The sequence below is a fragment of the Canis lupus genome, chromosome 2 (assembly GCF_011100685.1).
Source record: "Canis lupus familiaris isolate Mischka breed German Shepherd chromosome 2, alternate assembly UU_Cfam_GSD_1.0, whole genome shotgun sequence".
Lineage (NCBI taxonomy): Eukaryota > Metazoa > Chordata > Mammalia > Carnivora > Canidae > Canis > Canis lupus.
Window position 1 is genome coordinate 71,152,803 of NC_049223.1, and position 26,869 is coordinate 71,179,671.

Below are 26,869 nucleotides of genomic sequence, written 5' to 3' on the forward strand. Positions count from 1 at the left end.
TTTTTAAAAGTAATCCCTATACCCAACATGGGGCTCAAACACCACCTTGAGATCAAGAGTCCCATACTTGGGATACCTGGGTAGCTCAGGTCATGATCTCAGGGTTTTGACTGAGTCTCACCTTGGGCTCCTTACTGGGTGTGGAGCCTGCTTAAGAGTCCCTCTCCCTCTCCCCTCCCCCAACCCCACATAAAAAAAAAAAAAAAAAAAAGAGTCCATGCTCTACCAACTAAGCCAGCCAGGCACCCCAAAGACAAAAAATCATTAAGGCAGAGAAGCCCCAAACCCTGAAAAGCAAAGGTAAATCAAATACCATTATGGTTATATGGTTAACAAAAACCCAAGCCCCACTGGAATTTATTGTTTGACCTGCACCCATAGGGAATACTCTCTAGATAAGTGGTATTTCAAATTAAACACTTAACATCGTTGATATTGGGCTCTTCCTACTTTGCAAATAAAATTATGCACTATCTCGCCAGTTTCTAAAGGGTCAGCACAGTGCCTGGCACCTAGTAAGCAGTCATAATAAAATATTTGCTGAAATGATTTAGCAATGGCTTGACTTTATGAATTCTGACCCACCTTTTTCTTTATGGAGGTCATGGTTATCTGGCCCTGGATACAAAAGCAAACCTGAACTATTTCATTTCAGCAAGCTTTCTAAAAACAGTTGCCATCTCACCTCATACAACTCCTTACACTCCAAATCTTTAATAAAACACAGAAGACACAAATCATACTAATAAATGGTACTAGAAGTGATGCTCAACAGGATCTCACGTTTATTGAGAAGTGATTAATGGTAAAAAGAAAGGCAATGCCCTCTCCTCATTGGCTGAACAATAAACTGAAGAAACATTCACTACACGTTTTACAATATTTTTCTCTTCCAAAATGCATTTCTGTAAACAAGTTTTTACCACTGTTCTTAGCTTTGAAATCAAATTAATCCTGACTTAATCAGTATAATGTACAAGAACAGAAAATTTCTTAGGACTCCTAGTACTTTACTTTGAGTAACAAAGGGTCAGAGAAAATGAACCACCCTTAAAGACACAACCTTGGGTAACACTGTTAAATTCTCCAAGACAAAAATTCTTCATAAAAATGTTCTTCCAGTTCGGAAGGGAAAAACCAAATTCCCACTTTCTGGGGTGGAGGCCCAAAATCTTCGAAACTCAAGTGTTCTCCAAGTGCAAATGTCAAAATGGGGAGAGGAAAGGGTTTAAAAATTAGAGAAAACTGTATGCACTTACGGACTTTAAAATCCGAAAAACATAGTAAAAAGACAAAAAAACAAAGCATTATGCTCTGAAATCACAACCAAAGCCAAAATAAAAGGGACATTTTTCACCTAAACTACCTAGAGGGATTTTTTGTTTAGTTTTTTCTTTTTCTTTTTTTTTTCATTTTCCAGTTAAGTCCTATGTCTTTTGTGAAATTCCAATACTTAAACTGCAAGTCTGCAATCGTCTCTGAAGTCAATGAAATTAAGAAAAAAGTCCTAATTCTCTTGAAGGTCATTTTTTTCCTTAGGATATGCAGATGCAACCGTTGCTGCAGTCTGTGCAGAACTGCCTTTTATTTGCCACGACCTTGACGTTCCTATAGAAGTTAAAAAAAAAAAAATTTGAAATGGTTAGTTAAAACTTATCTGAACATGCATAAGAATTAAAATTTTACAACTCAACAGAAACTTCGTTATTTGTGCTAAGTAGAATATTCCTCACAAATATTTACTTCCTATATTTAAACCAAAGTAGTAATAAACACTCAATCATCCCAATTAATACAAAATTATTTTCCTTTGACTTTAAAATTTCTTACATGAAAAAAAAATAAAAAAATAAAAAATAATAAAATTTCTTACATGACTTAAACAGATCTGTTTTCCAATTACAGTTGGTTTAGGCTAATACTTATCAGTCCCCCCAAATAATGGAAGTAACTCAAACATACATCAAAAGCCTAAAGAAGGGAAGCAGCATCAAGTATACTAAACCAAAACAAAAACCTAACACTACTAGAGTCATCCCATACTAGTCCTAAGGCCTTAGGCATATTCACAGGCCTCATTTCCTTTTTTTTTTTTTTTTTAAAGTGAGGATATATATCTCACAGGGTTGTGTGAGAATTAATGGGCTGACATACAGAAAGCTCTTTATCCATAGCCAAAAAGAAAATTACCCTTTTCCCTAGGGACAGTTTAAAATCCACTTAGAGATGGATTTTGAAAACTGACCTCAATACTTAAGTTTTCCCTGAAATAAATCTAAATGCTCATTTCTTAGTAAAAATCATTCTTCGTGTGCCTTTTAGAAGCTTATCCTAAACAGCCTTCCATTTCACACACTACCTCATGTACTGGAATCTTTTAAACTATGACTCAATCCATGTTCCCTTTCTTTCTTTCTTTCTTTCTTTCTTTCTTTCCTTTCTTTCTTTCTTTCTTTCTTTCTTTCTTTCTTTCTTTCTTTCTTTCTTCTTTCTTTCTTTCTTTCTTTCTTTCTTTCTTTCTTTCTTTCTTTCTTTCTTTCTTTCTTTCTCTTTCTCTCTCTCTCTCTCTTTTTTTTTTTTTTTTTAAGAGAAGGAGGGGCAGAGGGAGAAGGAGAGCGTCTTTAGCAGGCTCCAAGCCCAGCACAGACCCCATGCGGGGCTCTGTCTCATGACCCTGAGATCATGACCCGGACTAAAATCAAGAGTCAGCTGTTTAACCAACTGAGCTACCCAGGCACCCCTCAAATCCACGTTTTTTTTTATTTATTATTTATTTATTTATTTATTTATTTTTTATTTATTTATTTATTTATTTGAGAGAGAGAGAGAGAGAGAGAGAGAGAGAGAGAGAGAGAGGCAGAGACACAGGAGGAGGGAGAAGCAGACTCCATGCCGGGAGCCTGACGTGGGACTCGATCCCGGGACTCCAGGATCACACCCTGGGCCAAAGGCAGGCGCTAAACCGCTGAGCCACCCAGGGATCCCCCCACGTTCCTTTTAAAAGCAAAAACATTAAGTAGTTAGGAGCACACAGGCCTGAACTTATACTTGATTCATCAATCTGCTTGAGTAGAGTCATCTGCTACCATTTACCCCATGGTAACTATGATTCTGAAGTAAAATAGGACTCCTACTAAAAGGAATAGCAACTACTACTTACGGGTTTCCGTGTTCCAGACACCATATATAATAATGATCTTCATAACTATGCTACAGGGACTGTATTACTTCTGAGATAGGAAAACTAAAGCTCAAAAAAGCTACTTGACTAGTATTACCTAATAACCAAGATTCAAACGTAAGGTCACATACTATATACGCTCTTTCTGAACACCAGTTATTACAAATACTTATGTGAAAGTCAACAAACTGAAGCTTTGTGATGAACTACCCTTACTACTAAATTAATCCATAGGTATAAAAACAGTATTCAGAAAGAAGTTGGGATCCTTGGGTGGCGCAGCGGTTTGGTGCCTGTCTTTGGCCCAGGGCGCGATCCTGGAGACCCAGGATCGAATCCCACGTCGGGCTCCCGGTGCATGGAGCCTGCTTCTCCCTCTGCCTATGTCTCTGCCTCTCTCGCTCTATCATAAAAAAATAAAATAAAATAAATGCTTTCCCTTAAAAAAAAAAAAAAAAGAAAGAAAGAAGTCATCTTTTTTCTTTTTAAAAGATTTTATTCATTTGAGAGTGTGAAGGCCCTCAACGAGTGGGGGAAGGGGCGGGGGGAAGAGACAGAGAGGGACCAGCATACTCTGATAAGCACAGAGCCTCACACAGGGCTCAATCCCACAGCTCAATCCCATGACCCTGCGATCACAACCTGAGCCAAAATGAAGAGTTGTGACACTCAACCAACAGAGCCATCCAGGCACCCTGAGCAGTTATCTTTTTCTAAAATTTTATTTATTTATTCAAGAAAGACACAGAGAGTGGGAGAGAGGCAGAGACACAGGCAGAGGGAGAAGGAGGCTCCATGCAGGGAGCCCGACGTGGGACTCGATCCCGGGATCCCAGGACCACGCCCTGGGCTGAAAGCAAACACTCAACCACTGTGCCACCCAGGCGTCCCAATAACAGCATTTTTAATTCAAAAGAAACTAACCCACTGAGGGGGGCACTTGATGGGATGAGCACTGGGTGTTATTCTGTATGTTGGTAAATTGAACACCAATAAAAAATAAATTTATTATTAAAAAATAAATAAAAAAAAAGAAACTAACCAGCATTTTGCAATTGTACTGCATCATCTGACTTTTAAAACACCAAATTCCTCTTTATAATGTGCTAAGTTCCACAAATACCTGTTCAAATTTTGCCCCAAACATAAAGCTATTCTTGAATCTTCACTACACAATGATACCAAGAAGGCAAGTATACAACCTGTGTCCTAACTTAAACCTATATGCCAGAAGGTTTAAGATTTTTATTTAAGATTTTATTTTTTCAAAACAACAACAACAAAAAAGATTTTATTTTCTCATGGGAGACACAGAGACAGTGGCAGAGAGAAATACAGGCAGAGGGAGAAGCAGGCTCCCCATCAGGGAGCCGGATGTGGGACTCGATCCAGGACTCCAGGATCATGTCCTGAGCCGAAGGCAGACACTCAACCGTTGAGCTACCCAGGCATCCCTAAGATTTTATTTTTAAGTAATTTCTACACCTATGGTGGGTCTCAAACTCACCACCCCGAAATTCAGTCAAATGCTCTTCCAGCTGAGCCAGCCAGGCACCCCACAGGTTTATCTTAAATTATGCAAATTACATACAAATAAATAGCATTCACAATCTTAAATCTTTTTTTAAGATTTATTTATTTATTCATAGAGACAGAGGCAGAGACACAGGCAGAGGGAGACTCAGGCATACAGAGAGCCTGACGTGGGACTCGATCCAGGGTCTCCAGGATCACGCCCTGGGCTGCAGGCGGCGCCAAACCGCTGCACCACCGGGGCTGCCCGGCATTCACAATCTTAATCTCCTGATCTACATCAAGAAAACATCATACACAATTCAGCAAGCTCAATTAACTGCTGTCCTATTTCCAAATAGTTTTGATGTGTATACAAAAATAAATTTATAAAATTATAAATAAGGAGAACCTCCATCTTCTCAGAGATTATAGAAAATATTCACAAGGCTGTTCTTTTAAAAGATTTTATATATTTATTCATGAGAGACACATAGAAAGAGGCAGAGACACAGGCAGAGGAAGAAGCAGGCTCCATGCAGGGAGCCGGATGTGGGACTCGATTCCAGGACCCCAGGATCACGCTCTGAGCCAAAGGCAGATGCTCAACCGCTGAGTCACCCAGGCGTCCCTTGTTTTGTTTTTAAAAGATTTTATTTATTCATTCATGAGAGGCAGAGGCAGAGGGAGAAGCAGGCTGCATGCAAGGAGGCTAATGCGGGACTCGATCCCAGGACTCCAAGATCATGCCCTGGGCCAAAGGCAGGGGCCAAACTGCTGAGGCACCCAGGGATCCCCTTGTTTTTTTTTTTTTTTTTTTTTTAAAGTGGGCTCTGCCCAGCATGGAGACCAACAAAGGCCTGAACTCACAACCCCAAGATCAGAACCCAAGCTGAGATGAAAATTCAGATGGACTTAACTGACTGAGCCACCCCCAGGTGCCCCCAAGCAAGATTTTACATACTAGATTGAATTTTTAAAATATTTTCATCAGGGTGCCTGGCTGGCTCAGTCCATAGAGCATGCAACTCTTGATCTTGGAGTTGTGAGTTTTGAGCCACACAGTGGATGTAAAGATTACTTAAAATTTATTTTAAAAAATAAAAATTAAGGGGCACCTAGCTGGCTCAGGTCATGATCCCAGGCTCCTGGGATCGAGTCCTGCATCAGGCTTTCCAGAGAGAGCCTGCTTCTTCCTCTGCCTATTGTCTCTGCCTCTCTCATGAATAAGTAACATCTAATTTTCATTAAAAAAAAATATAGGACAGTCCCGGTGGCACAAAGGTTTAGCGCCGCCTGCAGCCCGGGGTGTGATCCTGGAGACCTGGGATTGAGTCCCACGTCGGGCTCCCTGCATGGAGCCTGCTTCTCCCTCTGCCTGTGTCTCTCTGCCTCTTCTTTGTCTCTATGAATAAATAAATAAGTAAAAAATCTTAAAAAAAAAATTATAGGTTGGAAACAGGAATCAGTAGGATCTTGCTTGAAGGTCCTCCCACTGCTCAAATCTGTGACAACTTAAGCATTACATAACCGCAGTAAGTAAACCATTATCACGGGGTGTCTGGGTAGCTCAGTTAAGCATCTGCCTTTTGGCTCAGGTCATGATCTCAGGGTCCTGGGATGGGCCCCACATTAGGCTGCCTGCTGAGTGGGAAGCCTGTGTCTCCCTCTCCCTCTGTTGTTCCCCATGTTTATGCTCTCTGGCTGTCAAATAAATAATTTAAAAAAAAAAGAATATTATATAGTGTTATCTGAATTAAGGCAAGAAAACAATGCATGCAAAAACTAAAAGGTGAAAATTTGGTAAGGAACAAGGTATTTTTACAGTCTCAAACTATTTTCCCACTTATTGAAAGGAAAATAGCTTTACAATGGAGAATTTGGTGAACACTTTAAGTGATCAAAATAACATTCCCAATAATGACATAAAACAGCCTCCTAATGTGAAGCACTGAAGACACAGTCACTTATGTGGTATTCCTGCTAGAGAAACATAATCACAATGTACATGATGAGGAAACCTTAGACAAACTGAGGGGCATTCTACAAAAACAAACACCATATACTCTTCAGAAAGGCAAGGTCATAAAACAGCTGAGTGGGTGGGGTATGGTATTCATATGTAATCACTGCAGATTAAGAGAAAAAAAAAAAGACATGAAAACTAAAAGATCCTGGACTAGAACCTGGATTATTAAAAAATGGCTATCAAGGACATTAAGACTTACTGTAAAATATAAATAAGATCTATAGATAATAGTGTTGTGTGTCAAAGTTAAATTTCCTGATGTTGGTAAATACACTGTGGTTATAAGCCAATGTTCTTATTTTCAGGAATTAACAGCAAAATATTGAGGAGAAAGGACCTATCTGAAACTTACTTTTAAATGGTCAGAAAATTACACACACATATCAAAAAGAATAAAGTAAATGAGCCAGAACGGTACACTGACAAATCTGGGTGAGAAGTATATAGGCATTTATGTACTATTCTTGAAATTTCTTGAAGTTTGAAATTATTTCAAAATAAATAAATGGGGAGAAAGTGAATGTTCATTTAACTCTTCTGCAAATACTGGTTACACTAAAAGTCATGTACAACAATTCATAAAACTTTGAATTAAGTTTATTTCTGGAGCACCTGGGTGGCTCAGTTTAAGTATCTGACTCGATTTTGGCTCAGGTCTTGATCTCAGAGTTGAGCCTCATGCTCAGCAGGGAGTCTGCTGGAGATTCTCTCCCTCCCTCTACCCCTCTGCCCTAAGAAAAATAAATAAATAAAATAATGAAATGAGTTTATTTCCTCAGACCTACACTAAAAGTCCCTAAACACAGTATTTTAGTAAAAAAAGAAAACAGGAGCCCCTGGCTAGCTGAGTTGGCGGAGTATGCAACTCTTGATCTCTGGGTTGTAAGTTCCAACCCCACACTGGATGTACATTACTTAAATAAATTTTTTAAAATTCTGATTAAGTGTAAAAAAAGAAAAAAAAAGAAAACATCTACTTAGCAGCTTTTTACAAGTCTTTTAGAATGAGAAAAGAGGACAGAGAATGTTCTAAGACAAGGACCATTATTTTTAGACACTTATGGACATTAAAACCTTTTAATTTTTTTTAAAGATTTTATGTATTTATTCATGAGAAATAGAGAGAGGCAGAGACTCAATGTGGGACTCCATCCTGGGGCCCAGGGATCACATGCTGAGCCACCCAGGCGTCCCTAAACTTTTTAGGTATCTTTTTTCTTTTTTTTTTTTTACCTTTTAGGTTTCTTTTTTTTTTTTTTTTCTTTTTTTAAAGATTTTATTTACTTATTCATAGAGACACAGAGAGAGAGAGAGAGGCAGAGACACAGGCAGAGGGAGAAGCAGGCTCCATGCTGAGAGCCCAACGTGGGACTTGATCCAGGGTCTCCAGGATCACACCCTGGGCTGCAGGCGGCGCTAAACCGCTGCGCCACCGGGGCTGCCCAACCTTTTAGGTTTCTATAGATGACTTCTCTTACAGCAGCTTTCTTTCACTTTTGTGACTATCTCCTATTACCACTGAGAACAATTTCACTAAATGCTTTGACAACTTATGGCCAAAGGGTTTTGCTTGTAGGTTGGCTGTATCTGCTGACATTCCTAATCAACCAGTCCTACCCTAGTAATATTTAATAAATAAAAAGCAAGGAGATGGGGGAACCAGAAGAATGATGATGGATATATAATAAAGGGAGGAGAGAAGAGCATATAAAAGCAAATTTGGATTTCCAATGGGTCCAAGTCCCAATCAGAATTGCCATGAGCAAAACATACATCTATGTTTCGTTGGACATGCCAGCTTTTTTTTAAGATTTATTTATTCATGAGACACAGAGAGGCAGAGACACAGTGAAGCAGACTCCCTGCAGGGAGCCCAATGCGGGACTTGATCCCAGGATCACAACCTGAGCCAAAGGCTCAACCACTGAGCCACTGGACACTCCAGCTTTTATTATACATGAAGACACTGCTGACTCATCATAGCAGTGCAAGTGGTATGTCAAGTTGTTTCTCCCCATGGTACTGTCATGTGGAACTGATCTACCAACCCCCCCCTTTTTTTTTAAACTTAGTACTTCTAGAGCCACAGTCTGGACAGTTACAATGAGATCTGTGGTAAGAATAGGCTGAAATGGTCAGTCAAGGTTAAGCTTTTGCCATGATTTACTGTCTGCAGAAAGGTAAACGTAAGATCCTCAAGCACAAACACAAAATTAATCATAAAGTCCCAGTTAACCAGAAAACAACCCAACACTAGAAGTTAGAGAAGATGCATGCATTTCTAGAGCTTAAGAATATTGTACTGATAGAAGATAGAAGATCACAGAGCCAAGATCTTACTGAATTCACACCCCTTCCTCAAAATTCTAATTAGGACACATTCATCCTATCTTCAATCAATTCACAATCTCAACAAAAACAGCAAGACTAAAGAAACAATCTTAGAAATAAAGATAGGGCAACCCCAGTGGCTCAGCGATTTAGCACAGCCTTCAGCCCAGGGTGTGATCCTGGAGACCTGGGATCGAGTCCCACACGTCAGCCTCCCTACATGGAGCCTGCTTCTCCCTCTGCCTGTCTCTTTCTCTCTGCATCTCTCATGAATAAATAAAATTAAAAAAAAAAAAAAAAAAAGAAATAAAGATAATTTAAAGACAGTAAGAAAGCGTAAAAAGGGAAAAAATTTCTAGCCCTCAGCATCTGTTCTGCCACTTAAATAACTAGAGGTAATACCCATACTAATCATGCATCCCACCCTGAGCCCCTCCCCACTTTACATCTATGATTATAAAATACAAAACTTCATCTCTAGAAAATATCCTAAAAACCACAAGGTGGCAATGTTACTTAAAATGTGCACATCTAGGGACGCCTGAGTGGCTCAGTGGTTGAGTGTCTGCCTTTGGCTTAGGGCGTGATCCTGGAGTCCTGGGATCCAGTCCCACATCAGGCTCCCTGCATGGAGCCTGCTTCTCTCTCTGCCTATGTCTCTGCCTCTGTGTCTCTCATGAATAAATAAAATCTTTAAAAAAAAAAAAATGTGGACATCTGAAACCTCTTCCTGTAATACATATAGAACTCTCTACATACGGATTTATTTTTCCTCTATTTAGCTTAACATCCTCTTGTTTCTACTAGCATACCACTCCCTCCACTTTTAAGAAGCCATAAAACACAAGTGAGGCATATATTTATTTGCCGGCTATAACTTAACCATAAAAACAGATATTCACCCCCAAATTAAATTTATTTACATAGCCCTCAACTAATTTTTCCTATGTCCCCATGGGCCTTGAGAGAAAGAACAGAAATTTCGCTGTCCCTGGCTGAAAGAGAATGCTAAGATGGGCTAAGCATGAAAAAAAAAAAAAAAAACATGATCATACTAAAATCACTTTCAGAGACAAATACCATATGATTTCATTTATACGTGAAATTAAAAAAAAAAACCCAGATGAATAAACAAAAAGCAGTAACAGACCCATAAATACAGAGAACAAACTAAGGGGAGGAGAGGGAAGAGGGGAGTTGAAATCAGTGAAGGAGGGTGGGAGATAGTCTTCCAGGTACGGAATGAGTAAGAAGATAAAACATAAAAGCAGGGATCCCTGGATGGCGCAGTGGTTTAGCGCCTGCCTTTGGCCCAGGGCACGATCCTGGAGACCCGGGATCGAATCCCACGTCGGGCTCCTGGTGCATGGAGCCTGCTTCTCCCTCTGCCTATGTCTCTGCCTCTCTCGCTCGCTCTCTGTGTGACTATCATAAATAAATAAAAATTTTAAAAAAACATAAAAGCAAAGGGAATATAGTCAATGGTATCATATGGTGACATAGCCTTGTATGGTAGCAGATGGTAGCTACATTTGTGGTGAGCAGAGTATAACATATAGACTTGTCCTGTCAAATCACTATGTTGTACTTAGGCACCTGGTTGGCTCAGTCGGCTGGATGTCTGACTCTTGATTTTGACTCTAGTCATGGTCTCAGGGTCATGGGAATGAGCCCTGTGTGGGACTTCCTGCTAAGCACAGAATCTGCTTAAGACCCTCTCTCCCTCTCTTTCCCACTTCCTTTCTAAAGTAAATATATCTTAAAACATATCTATTCTGCGGGGGGCACCTGGGTGGCTTGACTGGTTAAGTGTCTGACTTAGGCTCACATCATGATCTCAGGGTCCTGAGACTGAGCCCTGTCACAGGACCTTCACTCAGCAGGGAGTCTGCTTGTCTCTATCCCTCTGCCCCTCCCCCCACTCATGCTAGCTCTCTCTCAAATCTTTAAAAAAAATCTTCTACCTTCTCATCCCCTTTTAAGCTTTTCCAGGTGCAGAAATGGACATTTAGTTAGAATGAATTTCTGGGAATTAAAGTAGGAACAACAAAATGAAGCTAATGCATTAACTAGTAACATTTCATACTACCAGTTATTTTCCAAAATTACTAATTAGAAGCTGAACTCCTATACACATTTTGCCAAACGGGTTAGAAGTAAAAAGCCTGAATAAGCCACTATTTTCAGTACCTGAATAAGAAATCTGACTAGCGACAGAACAAAGGGTAAGATAATTTATATATTAACAAAGGGTAAGATAATTTATACATTAACATTTTTTAGCTTAACTAAAAGTAAAATGAGGAAACACTAGCTCTAAATCAAATGAAATGGTCTGACAGGCTTAACTATTGACTAAATCATTCCCTGGCTTTCCAATAAAAACTGCATTTGAACCAAACCTGACTTCACACAATAAAATCAATTTCTCAAAACACTTCAGAATACAATTTAGCAAATAAGGTTTGTTTTTGGGTTTGTTTTTATTTATTCATGAGAGAGAGAGAGAGAGAGAGAGAGAGAGAGAGAGAGAGGCAGAGACACAGGCAGAGGGAGAAGCAGGTTCCTCACAGGGAGCCCAATGCGGTACTCGATCCCCAGAACCGGGATTCATGGCCTGAGCTGAAGGCAGACACTCAACAGCTGAGCCAGCCGGGCGTCCCAACAAATAAGGTTTTAACAGCTTCTCAAATCCCCCCCATTCCCAGTATAAGCATTATTTTGCTTTTGACAGATAAATTCAGAATGAAGAAATCATTAGAATATGCTTTCCAATTATCTGATGATACTCTCCAGCTCTACCTCCAAAACTTTCCAGTAGAATCATTAATACCTCTCTAGTCCAAGCTACTACTATCTCTCATCTGGAATTTGCCAGACTCTTAAATGATCTTTTATTCTTATGCCCTCTTCAGTGTATTCCAAGGGTTGGACCTCAAAATGGAAACTCAGCAACACTATTAATTACCATGCCAAAGGTTACCGAAAAATTTAATGAATGATTCAAAATAAACAAGTGTATATTTGTGTATGCCTAATATTATAGATAACAATCATTCATAAAAGACCTGTATGCAAAGAACTTCTATAAAATTTAATCCTAACAGCACAATAAGGTATTTTTCTGATTTTTAAAAATATACTAAAGCTCAGAGAAGTTTACTTGCTCGAATCAGTCATAGTGGTAGATATGGTATCAGGTCTTCTAGAGCCTTTAGCCTTTCTGCTACTATAAATATATGTTAACAAGACCACAGAATCTGAAATTAATGCTCTCTATAAATAATATCAACCATTATACATACCTAAATAAATTAAGGCCCATTTAATTAACATTTTATTGAATCCTCTCCATCCAAAAAAACGGGTTACCTTTAAAGATCAGCGTTTAAATATCTTAGTTTGGGCAACTTCAAAATGGCTAGTGAGCACTAAATATTATAGTTTAAGATTAACAACTTTCTAAACAAAATTAACCTGCTCACAAAAGGAGAGATACAATAAAAGGAACACTAAATAATGCAAAACTTAGGGGTGCCTGGGTGGTGCAGGTGCTTAAGCATCTGACTCTCAGTTTCAGCTCAAGTCATGATCTCAAGGTTCTGGGATCGAGCACTGAGTAGGGCTCTGTTGAGCAAGGAGCCTGCTTGAGCTCTCTTCCTCTCCCTCTTCCATTCGTGTGCTCTAAGATAAATAAATCTTCAAATAATGTAAAACTGAAAACCATTAATGTCTCTTAGAAACAGCCATAATGCCTCTAAAAAGTATATTATAACATCAAGTTACAGGGGTGCCTGGGTGGCTTGGTCAATTAAGCGTCCAACTCTTGATTTTGGCTGAGGTCATGATCTCAGGGTTGTGAGATCCGGCCCCATGTTGGGTTCGACACTGGGCATGGAGCCTGCTTAAGATTCTCTCTCTCCGGACACCTAGGTGACTTAGTGGTTGAGCATCTGCCTTCGGCTCAGGTCATGATTCTGGGGTCCTGGGAGAGTCCCACGTCTGGCTCCCCGCAGGGGGCCTGCTTCTCCCTCTGCCTGTGTCTCTGCCCCTCTCTCTCTATCTCTCATGAATGAATAAATAAAATATTTAAAAAAAAAAAAAAAAGATTCTCTCTCTCTCCCCCTCACTAAAAAAAATAAAAATAAAAAATAAAACAAGTAACATCAAGTTACAATTGTAGGATATTAAGCCAAAGAGACTGTCAGCTTTTAATAGACAAAAATTATTGGCAACACACTAGAGACTCATAATATTAGTAGCTGATTAAAAAACGGGACTAACTGCTCAAAATACCACAGTACTAAAAAGTACAGCCAGGTTTATCAGATATATGTGAATTCTAACACTGCTTTTAAAGGTGAAGTCTTGAGACGAACAGGTAATAGAGACTTTTTTTGTGGGGGGTAGGGTAGGACTATATTACAAAGAAAGAAACTTTAGAAACCAAATTTGCAGGAAAAATAAGCATGAAGAATTTGAGGTAAAAGGCATACAAAACACTAATGATCTACATAATCCAAGAATTCTCAAACTTGAAAAATACAAGAGTCTCCTATAGATAAAGAGCTGATAAAATGCAGATTCCAAGACTGTCTCCAAAGATGCTCCTTCAGTAGGTGAGAGAATAGAATCTGCAGTTTAAATACTCAGAGATGGTAATTTATGTAAACTGAGAAACTTCTCATCAATTTCTAATCCCATAAAAATACCTGGGGAGTTTCCTAAATTAACTTTCTTCTTTAATAAGTCTGAGTATAGAACCTAGTTACCAGTATTTCTGTAAATACTTTTCAGATGACTCAAAGTTTATTTTATATCATTGTTACCATCTTTCTGTTTATATTCTAAAACACTCACCTAGGTCCACCCTGTTCCCCTCCCCATCCGTCTGCAGGCTTATGGATTCCAAGTAAAGTAACATTTGCCATAAATAATATCAGTTACCCAAGAACTTGTCTGGGTTCTAGTTCTGGCTCTGCCACTAAACAAAAGTAAACTTGCAACTTTGTGTACAAATGAGAGTGGGATACACTAAAACCTTTCCATTCAATTTTATATCCTTTTCAGAGTACATTATATCTAGAGCCATTTGTGTTCCCCCTTATTCCTGCTGCCTGTCATTAGGCAGCAACTTTCACAAGGTTAGGTAAAGTAGATCCAATTAGCTCCATTTTGATGCTGGTGATGAGGGGAGTATATAACCTGAGTAGTTAAAGGTTTAAATTTCAATTAATTATGCTCTCCTCATATACCCTCAAAGAGGTGAATGGCATCTGCAGATAACACCGTTGTTAAAACTGTTTTGAATGATAAATGTGGGGGCGCCTGGCTGGCTCAGTCAGTAAAGCATGTGACTCAATCTCAGGGTTATGAGCTGGAGCCCACATTGGGTATAGAGATTACTTAAAGATAAAATCTTAAAAAAAAAAAAAAAAAAAAGATAAATGTGAAGATGCAGCAAAGCATTAAGAACAAAAAAAAAAGCTTTGGGGCAAAACAAATTCCAGCTCATCTACAATTTAGCTAGTGATCTTGAGGAAGTTATACCTTCCAAATCACAGTTCCCTAACTGTAAACTGAAGATAATCTTATAAAGAATATTAAAAGGGATCAGAAACAAGGCATGAAAAGTATCTAATACATAGATGCCCCCCAAAATGGCTAAATATGGATATACACCTAAAGTACTAAGAGAAAAAAAAAGATTAAAATACTATGTAGAATATGATTAGGGACCCCTGGGTGGCTCAGTGGTTGAGCGTCTGTCTTCAGCCCAGGGCCTGATCCTGGATCAGGATCCTCTGTATGTGGGGAGCCTGCTTCTCTCTCTGCCCCCCTCTCTCTCTTGTGAATAAATAAATCTTTTTAAAAAATATGATTATTACCATATAAACCACTTGTGTTAAGTAAAGACAAGCAAACATGCCAAAATGATGAGTGGTTTGTCAAAGAAATCAGGTGTGATTTTTCATTTTCTATACTTTTTATAATTTGATTTCACAATAAAAGATAAAATCAAAGGCAAAATTTGCAAAATACTACTATAAAATTTGCACACTGGAAATTTTTCACAAACACTTTAAAATTCTATACACTACCCACACCCTGATTACCAAAAAAAGTTCACATAAAGTCAAAAGCTTATATAAATCTACCTTTCTAAATGGCTTTGTGTATTACATAAGTGATATGGCCAAATTTTTAATGTTGACAAATATAGGAAAGTACTAAGTATCTCATAAGAACTACCAGATCTTTTAATAGCGCAAAAGAGTTGGAAAGATTAACTGCCTGCTTCTTCCTTCCCCTCCTCCTCTATACCCAACAGCTCAAACTTGGCCAGTTTAGTCATTTTCTTCATCTTTCCACTATTTTTCCTATCCATCCTTCCAGAGTCAACTCAAATACAGTCTTCCATTGTCTTGACTCTAACCCTAACTGGTCTTACTATTCTTTTCTTTTACACTTGGTCTCATACTATAAAATTAGCATTTTAAAATACACTGTCCTGTACTTTCATTTATGATACCTTCTCCCTATGATTAATTGGAGTTAAATCAGTTCAATCAGGAATTGTTATTCGGCAGGAGATGAAAACTATTAGGGCACTATTTAATGAGCTAGTTGTTGTATCTAGAAGAATTTGGTCCAGAGAAGGTGACAGCATGCAAATTTAAACTGAATTATTTGCTTCTGTGGAGGAGAAAGGCAGAAGGGATGATATAAGTTACTACCATGCTCTGAGCTTTTCTCCTTGCTCATTTGTAGACTTGCAGGATTCAATGAGGAAGAAAGAGATCACTTTTGTTTGCCCTAATTCAGGGAATAAAGCTATTTCCTCCACTACATGAAACTCCTGAACAGCTATAGCTAACAGTCCTTTGTCATTTGAGGACAGTCAAAACCAATGCTGTAGCCTCCCTCCCCACCTCTTATGATAGGTGTGGTCTTCCTCACAACCCCTCTTCCCCACAGACTAAATAAACTAACACACTTAGATGAAATGAAGCTGCAGAACCTTACATTTCTTTAGTTACAACATAGATCCACCACAATAGAACTTCCCTGTACCATTCTTTCATTTAAAAAAATTTGTATCATCCAATGGGGTCCAAATTATCCTTTCACAGGGGAGATGCTTTGGAGACCTCCGAGTGGGGGTTGGAGGGTGCTGAGTACCTAAGGTTAGCAATTCACGGGGTTCTGAGTAAGGTTTTGTTTGAGAGAAAAAGAATTCACTGCTAAAAAGTTTGAAAATGGTTATGGGACTAATCTTTACTTCTGGTAAGCACAAAGGCTCCCATCTGAGTAATTCTCAGTTTCAACTATTCAGAATAGATACTAATAGTAAATGGTTCTAGAGTTACTAACTATCCTTATCCCAAAATGGGGATTTTTTGGAAACATAGCAGTCCCCTCTCTATCAATCTTTAGCCGTGTATGTGTGTATCCACACACATATACATATATATACACACACACAATACTGCCATTTCTTAATACTCGTATTTCAGACATTTTTTATATGGTCTACATTACCAAAACAACCCATACTAACTAGATAATAACTGGTCTTACTTCCAGCAGTTCAAACTTCACTAAATCTCTTTAAGGCTTGGAACACCTTGTGGGTGAGGAGGTACTGGAACAAAATAAAACAAACAAACAAACAAACAAACAAATGCAAAGTCTGTTGAATAATGTATGGACACCAAAACCTTCAAATACCTAACAACAAAGCCCCCTCATGTTACTTTTACTCAACAGATAGCCATTGCCATTTCCCATTATCAGCTACCTCTCTGTACAAGTTGATTATAACTTCACCGCCCCCTCTTTAACCCATTCCCCCCCGCCTTTTTTTAAGATTTATTTACTCATGAGAGACAGAGACAGAGAGAGAGGCAGAGACACAGGCAGAGGGAGAAGCAGGCTCCCATAAGTAGCCCACTGTGGGACTTGATCCTGGACCCTAGGATCACGCCCTGAGCCGAAGGCAGACGCTCAACCACAGAGCCACCCAGGCATCCCTAACCCATTCTTTAAATTGTGTTATGGGGGTTCTTTTTTTTTGGCCCTCTTCTCTTACTGTGGGTTAACTCTAGAACCCTACCATAGAAAAGAGGTACACCAGCTCCGCTTTCTCAGCTTATGTGACTTTACAATACTATTTTTTTTGTGCTTCAGGGTCTTTATATATAGAATTAGTTCAATCTACATCATAATAATGTAAGAATTAGATGAAAATTTATAAATATGTAAAATATTCAGGACAGATGTGTGCTAGACACTATATACAGTGTTTAATAACTTCAGCCATTATTTTTATTACCAATATTCTTGACTAATCTTATACTCTTTCATGCCTTTGCCTATACTGAAGTCTAAAAGACACTCTTATTTCTATCAACAGATCTCTTTCCTGAGCTCCAGACCCTATCACCTTACTGTCCCCTACAGGTACACTATTTCCAAAAGCCAACACACCTCCAAACCCCCTAACCTTAATCTGCTGTTCGTCCCATGTTCTTGTTTGTTTGTTTGTTTTTTAATAGTAACTGGTTAGGAAATTTATCTACCTTCTTCAAATCTACCTTTCCCATCATTGTTTTGGTTCAGGTCTGTCTTTTTTTCCAAACTCATTAAAGCTTCTGATTTGGTCTTTGAGCCACCTGTATCCATCATTTAATAGATGGGTTTAGGTAAACTGCTAACCTCAGTTTCCATTTTCCTATCTGCCTCCCAGGGTTAATATGGAGATTAAAGGAAGATTATGGAAGTGGTTAACAAAGCCAGTGCTTCAGTATTTTACCCTTCCCATCCTCCAAAACTGTCATTCCACATTAACTACCATCCCTTACAATCCAACTAAAAACATAAGTATAGAATATAAATGCAAAGCCCAGGGTGCTGGGTGGCTCAGTCGGTTAAGCATCTGTGTTTGCTCAGGGAATGATCCCAGCGTTCTGGGAGAGAACAGGCACAGCGGAGAACCCTGTTCAGCAGAGAGCCTGCTTTTCTCCCTCTCCTGTTGCCCCTCTCCCTGCTGATGCTCGAGCTCTCTCAAATAAAATCTTAAAAAAAAAAAAAAAAAAAGCAAAGCCCCAGAGCACCTGGTTGGCTCAGTCAGTTAAGTATCTGACTCTTGATTTCCACTCAGGTCATGATCTCAGGGTTGGGAGGGGGTGTGGAGCCTACTTTAAAAAGGGGGGCGGGGGGAGCCCTTCATACATACTGCTGGGCCTACCCAACCTCTGCAGCTTTATCCCTTACCATTCTTTTCCACCTTAAACTTCTCATTACTCTGAAAACAAAACCTAAGCATTCATGAGATCATGTTTATGCACATGCTCTCTCCTCCTAGAATGCCCTTCTCCCTACTTTTCTATCTTACAAATTCCATATATCATATAATGGTCCATGGGCTTTGGCGCCAGATTTCTGTGTTTAATTCAGATGTAGTTCCAACATCTTTTCGTTTATCAAGACAAAAGTGAAACGAATCCACTGTCAGAACTTCACTAGTTTATCAATGATTTGAACAACTTCTTTGCTAAACTGGATAATAATTTTAAAATTCTGGAAGACTATTTCCTCAAATTTTGTGCTATTCAAAATATGTAGAGCTACAGACATGACACACTTTACAGTAATATTTTCTCTATCACTTTAAGGCTAGACAATGAACAAAAACCAAGTCCTGACATGTATACATAGCATTTGCCTATTTTCATGGTGTAAATAACATGGCATATTTCAAACTACCAATGTGACACCACTGAAAGTGGGATTGAGGAGAGATGTGCAATGGCACGGTATATATTGATACAACAGATGTAAATAAATAACTTCAAGAGTGATAAATTTGAGTATTTATTATGGTTGAGTGCTCGCTTCGGCAACACATACACTAAAATATTATGGTTGAAAAGTAATAGTGGTATTCTAAGTTTATGTTGTTTAACTGTAATTTTTATTATAAACTAGTTTATAATGAATTTAATGTAAATACAAAAGCATTTAAAACAGCTCTTAATACAATGTATTTAATTTTGTCTTTTTTTTTTTTTAAGATTTTATTTATTCATAGAGACAGAGGGAGAGAGGGGCAGAGACACAGGCAGAGGGAGAAGCAGGCTCCATACAGGAAGCCTGACATGGGACTCTATCCTGGGTCTCCAGGATCACACCCGGCTGCAGGCGGCGCTAAACTACTGCGCCACCAGGGCTGCCCTAATTTTGTCACTTAATAATGACTTTTTAAAATAATGTTTAACAGCCAGCTTGCTAAAATTCTTAAAAGCTCAACAGCTAACAATTAGCCAGCTTCACATCATTGACTTAACTGAAATACCAATTCTACCACTTATTAAGCAATGAGTCCTTATACAAATAACCTCTTTGGGCCTGCTTCCTCATCTAAAATGAGAATATACTGAACTTTTGTGTACACTATGTGCCAGGCACTATGCTACTATCTGAGTGCTTACTACTAATTCTATTTGACATGGTTCAAATGTTATTTCTTCCACAAAGCCTTCCTTAATTTCCCCAAATTTATCACTCTTCTCAGAAAACCATTTCTTGGGACACCTGGGTGGCTCAGCGGTTGAACCTTTGGCTCAGGGTGTAATCCCGGAGTCCTGGGATCAAGTCCCACATGGAACCTGCTTCTCCCTCTCCCTGGGTCTCTGCCTCACTGTGTCTCTCGTGAATAAATAAAATCTTAAAAAAAAAAAAAAAAAAAGGGATCCCGGGGTGGCTCAGCGGTTTAGCGCCTGCCTTCCGCCCAGGGCATGATCCTGGAGACCCAGGATCGAGTCCCACATCAGGCTCCTTGCATGGAGCCTGCTTCTCCATCTGTCTCTGCCTCTCTCTCTCTCTCATGAATAAATAAAATCTTTAAAAAAAAAAAAAAAAGAAAAGAAAACCATTTCTTCATTCCTCTATTACAGTTCTTATCCTGTATTTTATCATTTTGTACCTTATCAATTAACAAACACTTGTTCAAAGATGGATACAAAAGGCATGGCTAAAAGAGATGCAAATTCAGTTTCATCTATTCTCTTCTAGTCCTCTTCTAAGGAGGCTGCAGAAAGGCATTTTATCTATCCATGAAGGAAAATGATGAGTAACACAAGTAGAATTTCCTCAACCCTTTTGGCAGAGAGACAAGTAATCTTATCTTCAAGACAGAAGTAGACATAAACAGCCTTAGAATTTAAAAAAAAAGTCCAGATTTGCCATCCCAATTAAAACAGGATACCCAGGGGGACACCTAGGTGGCTCAGTGGTTGGGTGTCTGCCTTTGGCTCAGGGTGTGATCTCAGTCTGGGGATGAACTCCCACTTCAGGCTCCCTGTGAGGAGCCTGCTTCTCCCTCTCCTTGTGTGTCTGCCTCTCTCTGTGTGTCTCTCTGAATAAATAAACAATAACAACAACAACAACAACAAAAAAAACAGGATAGCCAAGGACACCTGGTGCCTCAGCAGTTGAGCGTCTGCCTGCCTTTGGCTCAGGGCTTGATCCCTGGGTCTGGGGATTGAGTCCCACATCAGGCTCCATGTGGGGATCCTGCTTCTCCCTCAGCCTATGTCTCTGCCTGTGTCTCTCATGAATAAATAAAATCTTAAAACAGAGTACCAGCATTCCATTAGTTCTGAAGAGGCAATTTAAACCAGTGGCGGAAGGAGAAATACCAAATGGAAAGGAACAATATCCCATAGTTATTTATTCCCTAAGGACTTAATAAGAAAACATTATTTGGCTTTTAAAGTGATGCTTTCTAACTTTTGTATCACAAACTTTACTTGGATATTTTTAATTTTTTTCTAAAGTTGAAAATAGAATGAGGGCACCTGGCTGGCTCAGTCAGTGGAGCATGTGACTCTTGATCTTGGGCTCATGAGCAAAAGCCCCACACTGGCACAGTACTTAAAAAGAAAGGAAGAAAGAAAAGAAAATGGAGCCAGTGTTGATTGCTTCAAGTATTTCCCAACAAAAGATTAAATGCACAAATCAAAGGGTTAGGAGGAAGATGGACCAAAAAAAAAATTTTTTTTTAAACAAACAAAAAAAACCCCAAACTTCTTTATAAAGAGAAACACTAGGGCGCCTGGGTGACTCAGTCAATTGTCTAACTCTTGATTTCTGCTCAGGTCGGGATTTCAGGGTCGTGAGATCAGGCGCCATGATCTTTCCCTCTGCCTCTCCCTCCCCTGCTTTCTTTAAAAAAAAAAAAAGAGAGAGAGAGAAAGAGACTGAAATATTACTTGCACCAACACCATAGGCAAACTGGATTTAAAGAAAAAGGAAATATTTTTCTTAAATAATGATTTCTATGATCCTTTAATAAGTTTTTAAATTTTTTAAAATTGTATTTGAGAAAGCACACACATGCAAGCTGGGGAAGGAGCAAAGAGAAGAGAAATAGACACCACCACCCACACCCCACCGTGCTGAGCAGGGAGCCCAATGTGGGGCTGGATCCCAGGATACCTCAATCATGACCTGAGCCAAAGGCACCTGCCTACTACATTAGAATTAATGAAAAATTAATACCTGAGCCACCCAGGTATGTTTCAGATAACAAATTTTTCATTAATACTAATGTAGTAAATGTTTTAAAAATAACTATCCATATACCTTATCTGTACTAAGATTTGCTGGGAATCTACCAATCCTTTCTGTTATCCATATCCTTCTAGCCTCAAGTCCTTTATATGTAATAATTAGGTCAAAAAATATAAAACAGAAATAACCTTCTTATAAAGCTCTGTTAAGTAACATCAATTCCTCTCCAAGAATTTCAAATGTTATCTTGCACTGGATAACTCTTTTATCCTTTGTCTCTCTGATCTACTAGACTATTCCACCTATAAATCTTCCCTACAACGTATCTAATAAAAGTTGTTTTGGTCTCTTCTTGAAACCCTCCTGTGACTAAGAACTTTAAAAAGTTCTCCCTTTTAAAATCTTCCTCCCTATAACCTCTATCCTTTGGTTCTGGTGCTGTCTTTTGGCATGGAGAATAAACCCACCAGTCTTTTTTTTTTTTTTTTTTTTAAGTGAACTCTACACCCAACATGAAACTTGAACTCAGACCCTGAGATCTAGAATCACATGCTCTACTGACTGAGCTAGTCAGGTGCCCCTAAACCTACCACTCTTAAAGGCATTTGATAACAGCTATCCTATGCCTCTTCTAAATCATCTCTTCTAAACACTCTGATATACACTAAGGCGTAAGAGGAAAAACAAGTAATGGGTATCAAACACAACACTGGTGGGCACCTGGATGGCTCAGTGGTTGAGCATCTGCCTTTGGCTCAGGTCACGATCACGGGGTCCTGGGATTGAGTCCCGCATTGGGCTCCCCAGGGGGAGCTTGCTTCTTCCTCTGCCTATGTCTCTGCCTCTGCCCGTTTCTCTGTGTCTCTCTCATGAATATATACATAAAATCTTTAAACACACACACATCACTGGAAGAAGTGAGCTGACAGGTATTCAGTAATGGTATCTATTATTACCATATAATGGGGTTCACTTTTACTTCTACAAGCTTCCCATTGCCTTCCATGCAAAGGTAACAACAAGGAGAACACCACCTGATTTATGGAATTGTTGAATCACTACTATACTGTACAATGTATGTACTAAAACTAATATAACACTATATGTTGGGATCCCTGGGTGGTGCAGCGGTTTGGCGCCTGCCTTTGGCCCAGGGCGCGATCTTGGAGACCCGGGATCGAATCCCACATGGGGCTCCCGGTGCATGGAGTCTGCTTCTCCCTCTGCCTGTGTCTCTGCCCCTCTCTCTCTCTCTCTGGGACTATCATAAATAAATAAAACTTAAAAAAAAAATAAAAAAAAACACTATATGTTAAGTGGAATTAAACTAGTATATGTTATAAGCAAATATAACAGTGTATGTTAACTACAATTAAAATAAAAACTTATTAAGAAAAAGTTAACATCAAGTAGCTCCTCTATCCTGATTCAAATTAGACCTTAATGCTTTCTTTTAAACTCTAGAATTTTTTTAAACCAACTGTGCCTTTCTCAGTTTCCTTGTATCTCAAACTAACCGCATAAACGTTTCTTTCAATTCTCCTATTCTAATCTCCAACAAGCTTCCATTGTGGAGAAATCCATTCTACAAATACCAATTAGACTTGCTCTTAAACTGTACAGGACTTCTAGTTCCAAATTATCATCTATATGGTGTCACAGACGTGGGCTGTCCTGAACCTAGGTTCAGTCTTCCCCAAACACCTCTGGCTACCTTCTATACATCTTTAAAGGCTCATCACAAAGTTCATGTCCTCCTCCAGGATTTCTTCTGTGACCAATCCACCCACACTCCAAGCATGGAAGTTCTCACTTCCAAATTGGCACCCTGTGCATATCTTGAGAAAATACTTTCTCTTTTGTATGCCTACCTGTCGCTAGTGTAAGTGACAATACCTGACAATACACTCCAGCTTTCTCTGTAGTACCTAGCACACAGCAAAGAACAGATATATAACTTCATTACAATTCTCAAGCAGCATAATAAATCTTATGTATATCCAAGCACACTCCAAGTCATCACTATTTTTAGGTCTTCTGCTTGAAGAGTACTTTTAGAGGTATTTAAGAAATCCTGATATTTTCCCTTAATAGCAATTAAATTTTTAAAAATATACACCTCAAGCCATTGTCACAATAGTCACATCTTCTCTAGCTGTCTCTTTCCCATTAGCTTTCCAGTTATTCAGAAAAATCAGTGACCCAAGTCCCTGACTGAATCTAAGACTGGGATAGGCTTTAAGAAAATTATGCAGTCCCTGGTCCCCTCTACTATTTTTACTTTTACCTATAGTTAAAAGGCTGGAAACGTAAGACAAAAATTAAACCAACTATTAACGAAGTTTATGAAAAACATAGCACATCATTTATGCAGGGAATAACTCTCCCTTTACGCCATACTACTCTAAAGTTTAAACAAAAGAGGTTAACTCACTTCTTTTGACAATAATTCTTTCAAAAAAAATCTTTCAGAAAGAAAAAGTCCCATATGGCAATATACAGCACAGCCAAAACCTTCAAAAAGCCTATACCCTTTCAGGCAGCAATAACATTGAAGGACAGGTGTGAATCAGTATTTTTATCAACGGATGTTCACTGGAGTGTCATTTTAGCTGTAAAAAAATATAAAGAAGCTGACAAAAATAAATAAAAATAAAAAAATTTAAAAAGCTGACAAATCTAAGATTGGTAAATTATAATTAATCTATGATAGAATACTATGAAGCAATCAAAAGTGATGTCATAGAAGAATATTTAACAATTAGGGAAAGGTTCTAAATAAATGCAGAAAGCAGGTTACAAAATAGTATCTGAAGTATACAACAGAGAAAACCACATATGGAAAACGACCCTAAAGTTCGTTGAAGTTTCAAGCCACATAGATCCAATGCTTGAAGTTCTATGATACTGAATTACATCATGGAAAAGAGCAAGTCAGTAATAGTAGGCAAAAATGGCTATAGTTCTGCTTACTGTGTTCTGCCAAGATACGTGCCCAATCATGGAATTTTAGAATAGCTGTGACATCATTTCCAGGATGAAGCTTAAGTATTTCCCTACTTACTGAGTTACCATGCCCATTTGGCACGATTTTATAATCTTGTAAATGAACACCCAACCTAAAAGGGTATGCTGCCTCAATGAATTATCAGCTCAACTCTCATGAAACTTGTTTTCTTTGGAAGTCTGATCAAGTCCTAGGGTCTGGGATCAAGTCCCACATATCCTTAAGGGGAGCCTACTTCTCCCTCTGCCGATGTCTCTGCCCCTCTTTCTCTCTAGGTCTCTCCAATGAATAAATAAAATTAAAAAAAAAAAAAAAAAAGGACTGGCTTTACAGTTATGTAAGGATGTTAAGGATAACAGTGGGCAAGTAAGGCAATACTAACTGAAAAGGTAACTGGGTTTAGAAGCAATCATAGGGACCTTCCTGAAAAACCGCAGCTATCTCTTCTCACAAAAGATAAACTGAAAAGTAATCTGACACAAGTATAATCAAAGCTTTTATTTTTTTTATTTTTGGTGGTTTGTTCACCAGCCTGAGAACAATCGGTATACTCATTCATCAAAAGTCTTTATGGAATGGTTTTAAGAAAGATCCGTTAGCTCTCTTAACAAAGACCCTAAACTTTGATTATTATTACTCAGTATTAAAACACCACAAAGCTGGTCAATTCCAAAATGTGAATCTTACACCTCCTTTATGAAATTGAATTATTATTCACTGAACCACTCAAGTGAAAAGCAAATCTGATTACAAGTCTATATAAATTAACAGCCCTCAAATTTGCTACTGCCTTTTTAAATCCAGGTTTCCCCACTAGTTCTAACAAATACAAATTGATCTTATCATTTGTGCTGTACATTCCTAAAAATGTAATTCTGTCTTTGCCTTCCTATTTTTATTTTTTTCGCCTTCCTATTTTTAATCACAAAGTGTTAAGACAACTTTGCAGATGAAAACAAGCAAATTCACAACATGGGATTGATTTTATGAATGTTTCAAGTGGTTAAACTAAGCACCTGGATGCCCCTCACACATTAATAATCTGCTATGAAAAAAAAAAAAATAATCTGCTATGAAACTGATTTCATACATGATGCTTAAAAAGTCCTTTCCTTGAGTTTCTCTAAATATAGGAGCCTGTTAAAACATCTTTAGAGCCTTTCAAATAATCAATAAACTATTTCTTCAAGATTATGGCAGATTTTAAATTAAACTTAAAGGAAATTAAAGGGAATTTAAAGGACAAAAAAAGGATTTTTTTTTAAAAAAGGATTTTTTGACTGAACTTTTTCAGTAATGTGGCTCTGTACTTTTAGCATCACTGACAAGCAGATCTCCATTTTTATTCATCTGCACACACTAGAAGGTAAGATGGCAACCATCCTAATTTAGTTGGACAACTATGCACCTCTAATTCTATGTTATGGAGATGGAGAGTCTAACCAAAGAGCCCTCCTTCCACTGCTCAAAAAATAAGCTTTTACAGAGGCTTCTTTTAACAAGTGCCTCTTAGAGGCACTCCTAGATCAAATATATAAAATCTATGAATTCATGACAAATATTTATATGAACTTAATAGGCTATTTTACATTTGAAGCTAACCACTTATGATTCTATCACTAATATGTAATCTTAAAAAAAAAAAAAAAAAGGTCTCCTTGCCCATAATAATCTCTTCACCTACTTCCTACATTTAAATGTCTAAGTCCTAGATAATACATGCTCTGCCCCCCAATCAGTATTTTACCATTCTCTATGGCCGTAAAAGTTTACATTCACTCAACACACACAGACCAAGCATTCCCAACACTTTCCAATAAATTCCAATTCTTTCATTTGGACCTAATTCTCCATCGTCACTTGTGACAAAGAGGAAACAAGATACAGTTACTCTTCAGGAATACAACAGCATTCTAAGAGCAAGAGATTAAGCTTTTTCTGATTATCTGTTTTGCAAGTTTTATGTAATAAATGTTACCTTTTCAAATGACAAAAGAGTTTTAGAAAAAGTAACTAAGAATAGGAAGAAAAAAAAAAAAAAAAGAATAGGAAGAAAAAAGTTCTGAAAAATACCAAATACTGCCAATTGTCAAAGGCAGGCAGAAAGCGATGTCAGGCCTTGGTGACACACCAACTCCTGACTCAACCACCATACCCGACTTAGGCCAAAAGTTCATTATAAGAGAACTTTTACCTTTTCTCTGCCATATTACAGTCTCAACTTTTTCTTACT

The 26,869-nt window shown here is 38.4% G+C and overlaps 1 protein-coding gene across 2 annotated transcripts in view; it reads right to left on the bottom strand.

The window, feature by feature from the left end:
• Window positions 1–753: 753 nt before the first annotated feature.
• YTHDF2 (YTH N6-methyladenosine RNA binding protein 2) overlaps window positions 754–26,869 on the bottom strand; it is a 32,586-nt gene continuing 6,470 nt past the window's right edge. For both annotated transcript variants that reach the window (XM_038531354.1, XM_038531353.1), the window contains exon 5: window positions 754–1,608. In XM_038531354.1, coding sequence (XP_038387282.1) covers window positions 1,585–1,608 — 24 coding nt within the window. In that variant the 3' untranslated portion in view covers window positions 754–1,584. The remainder of the gene's footprint in view (window positions 1,609–26,869) is intronic.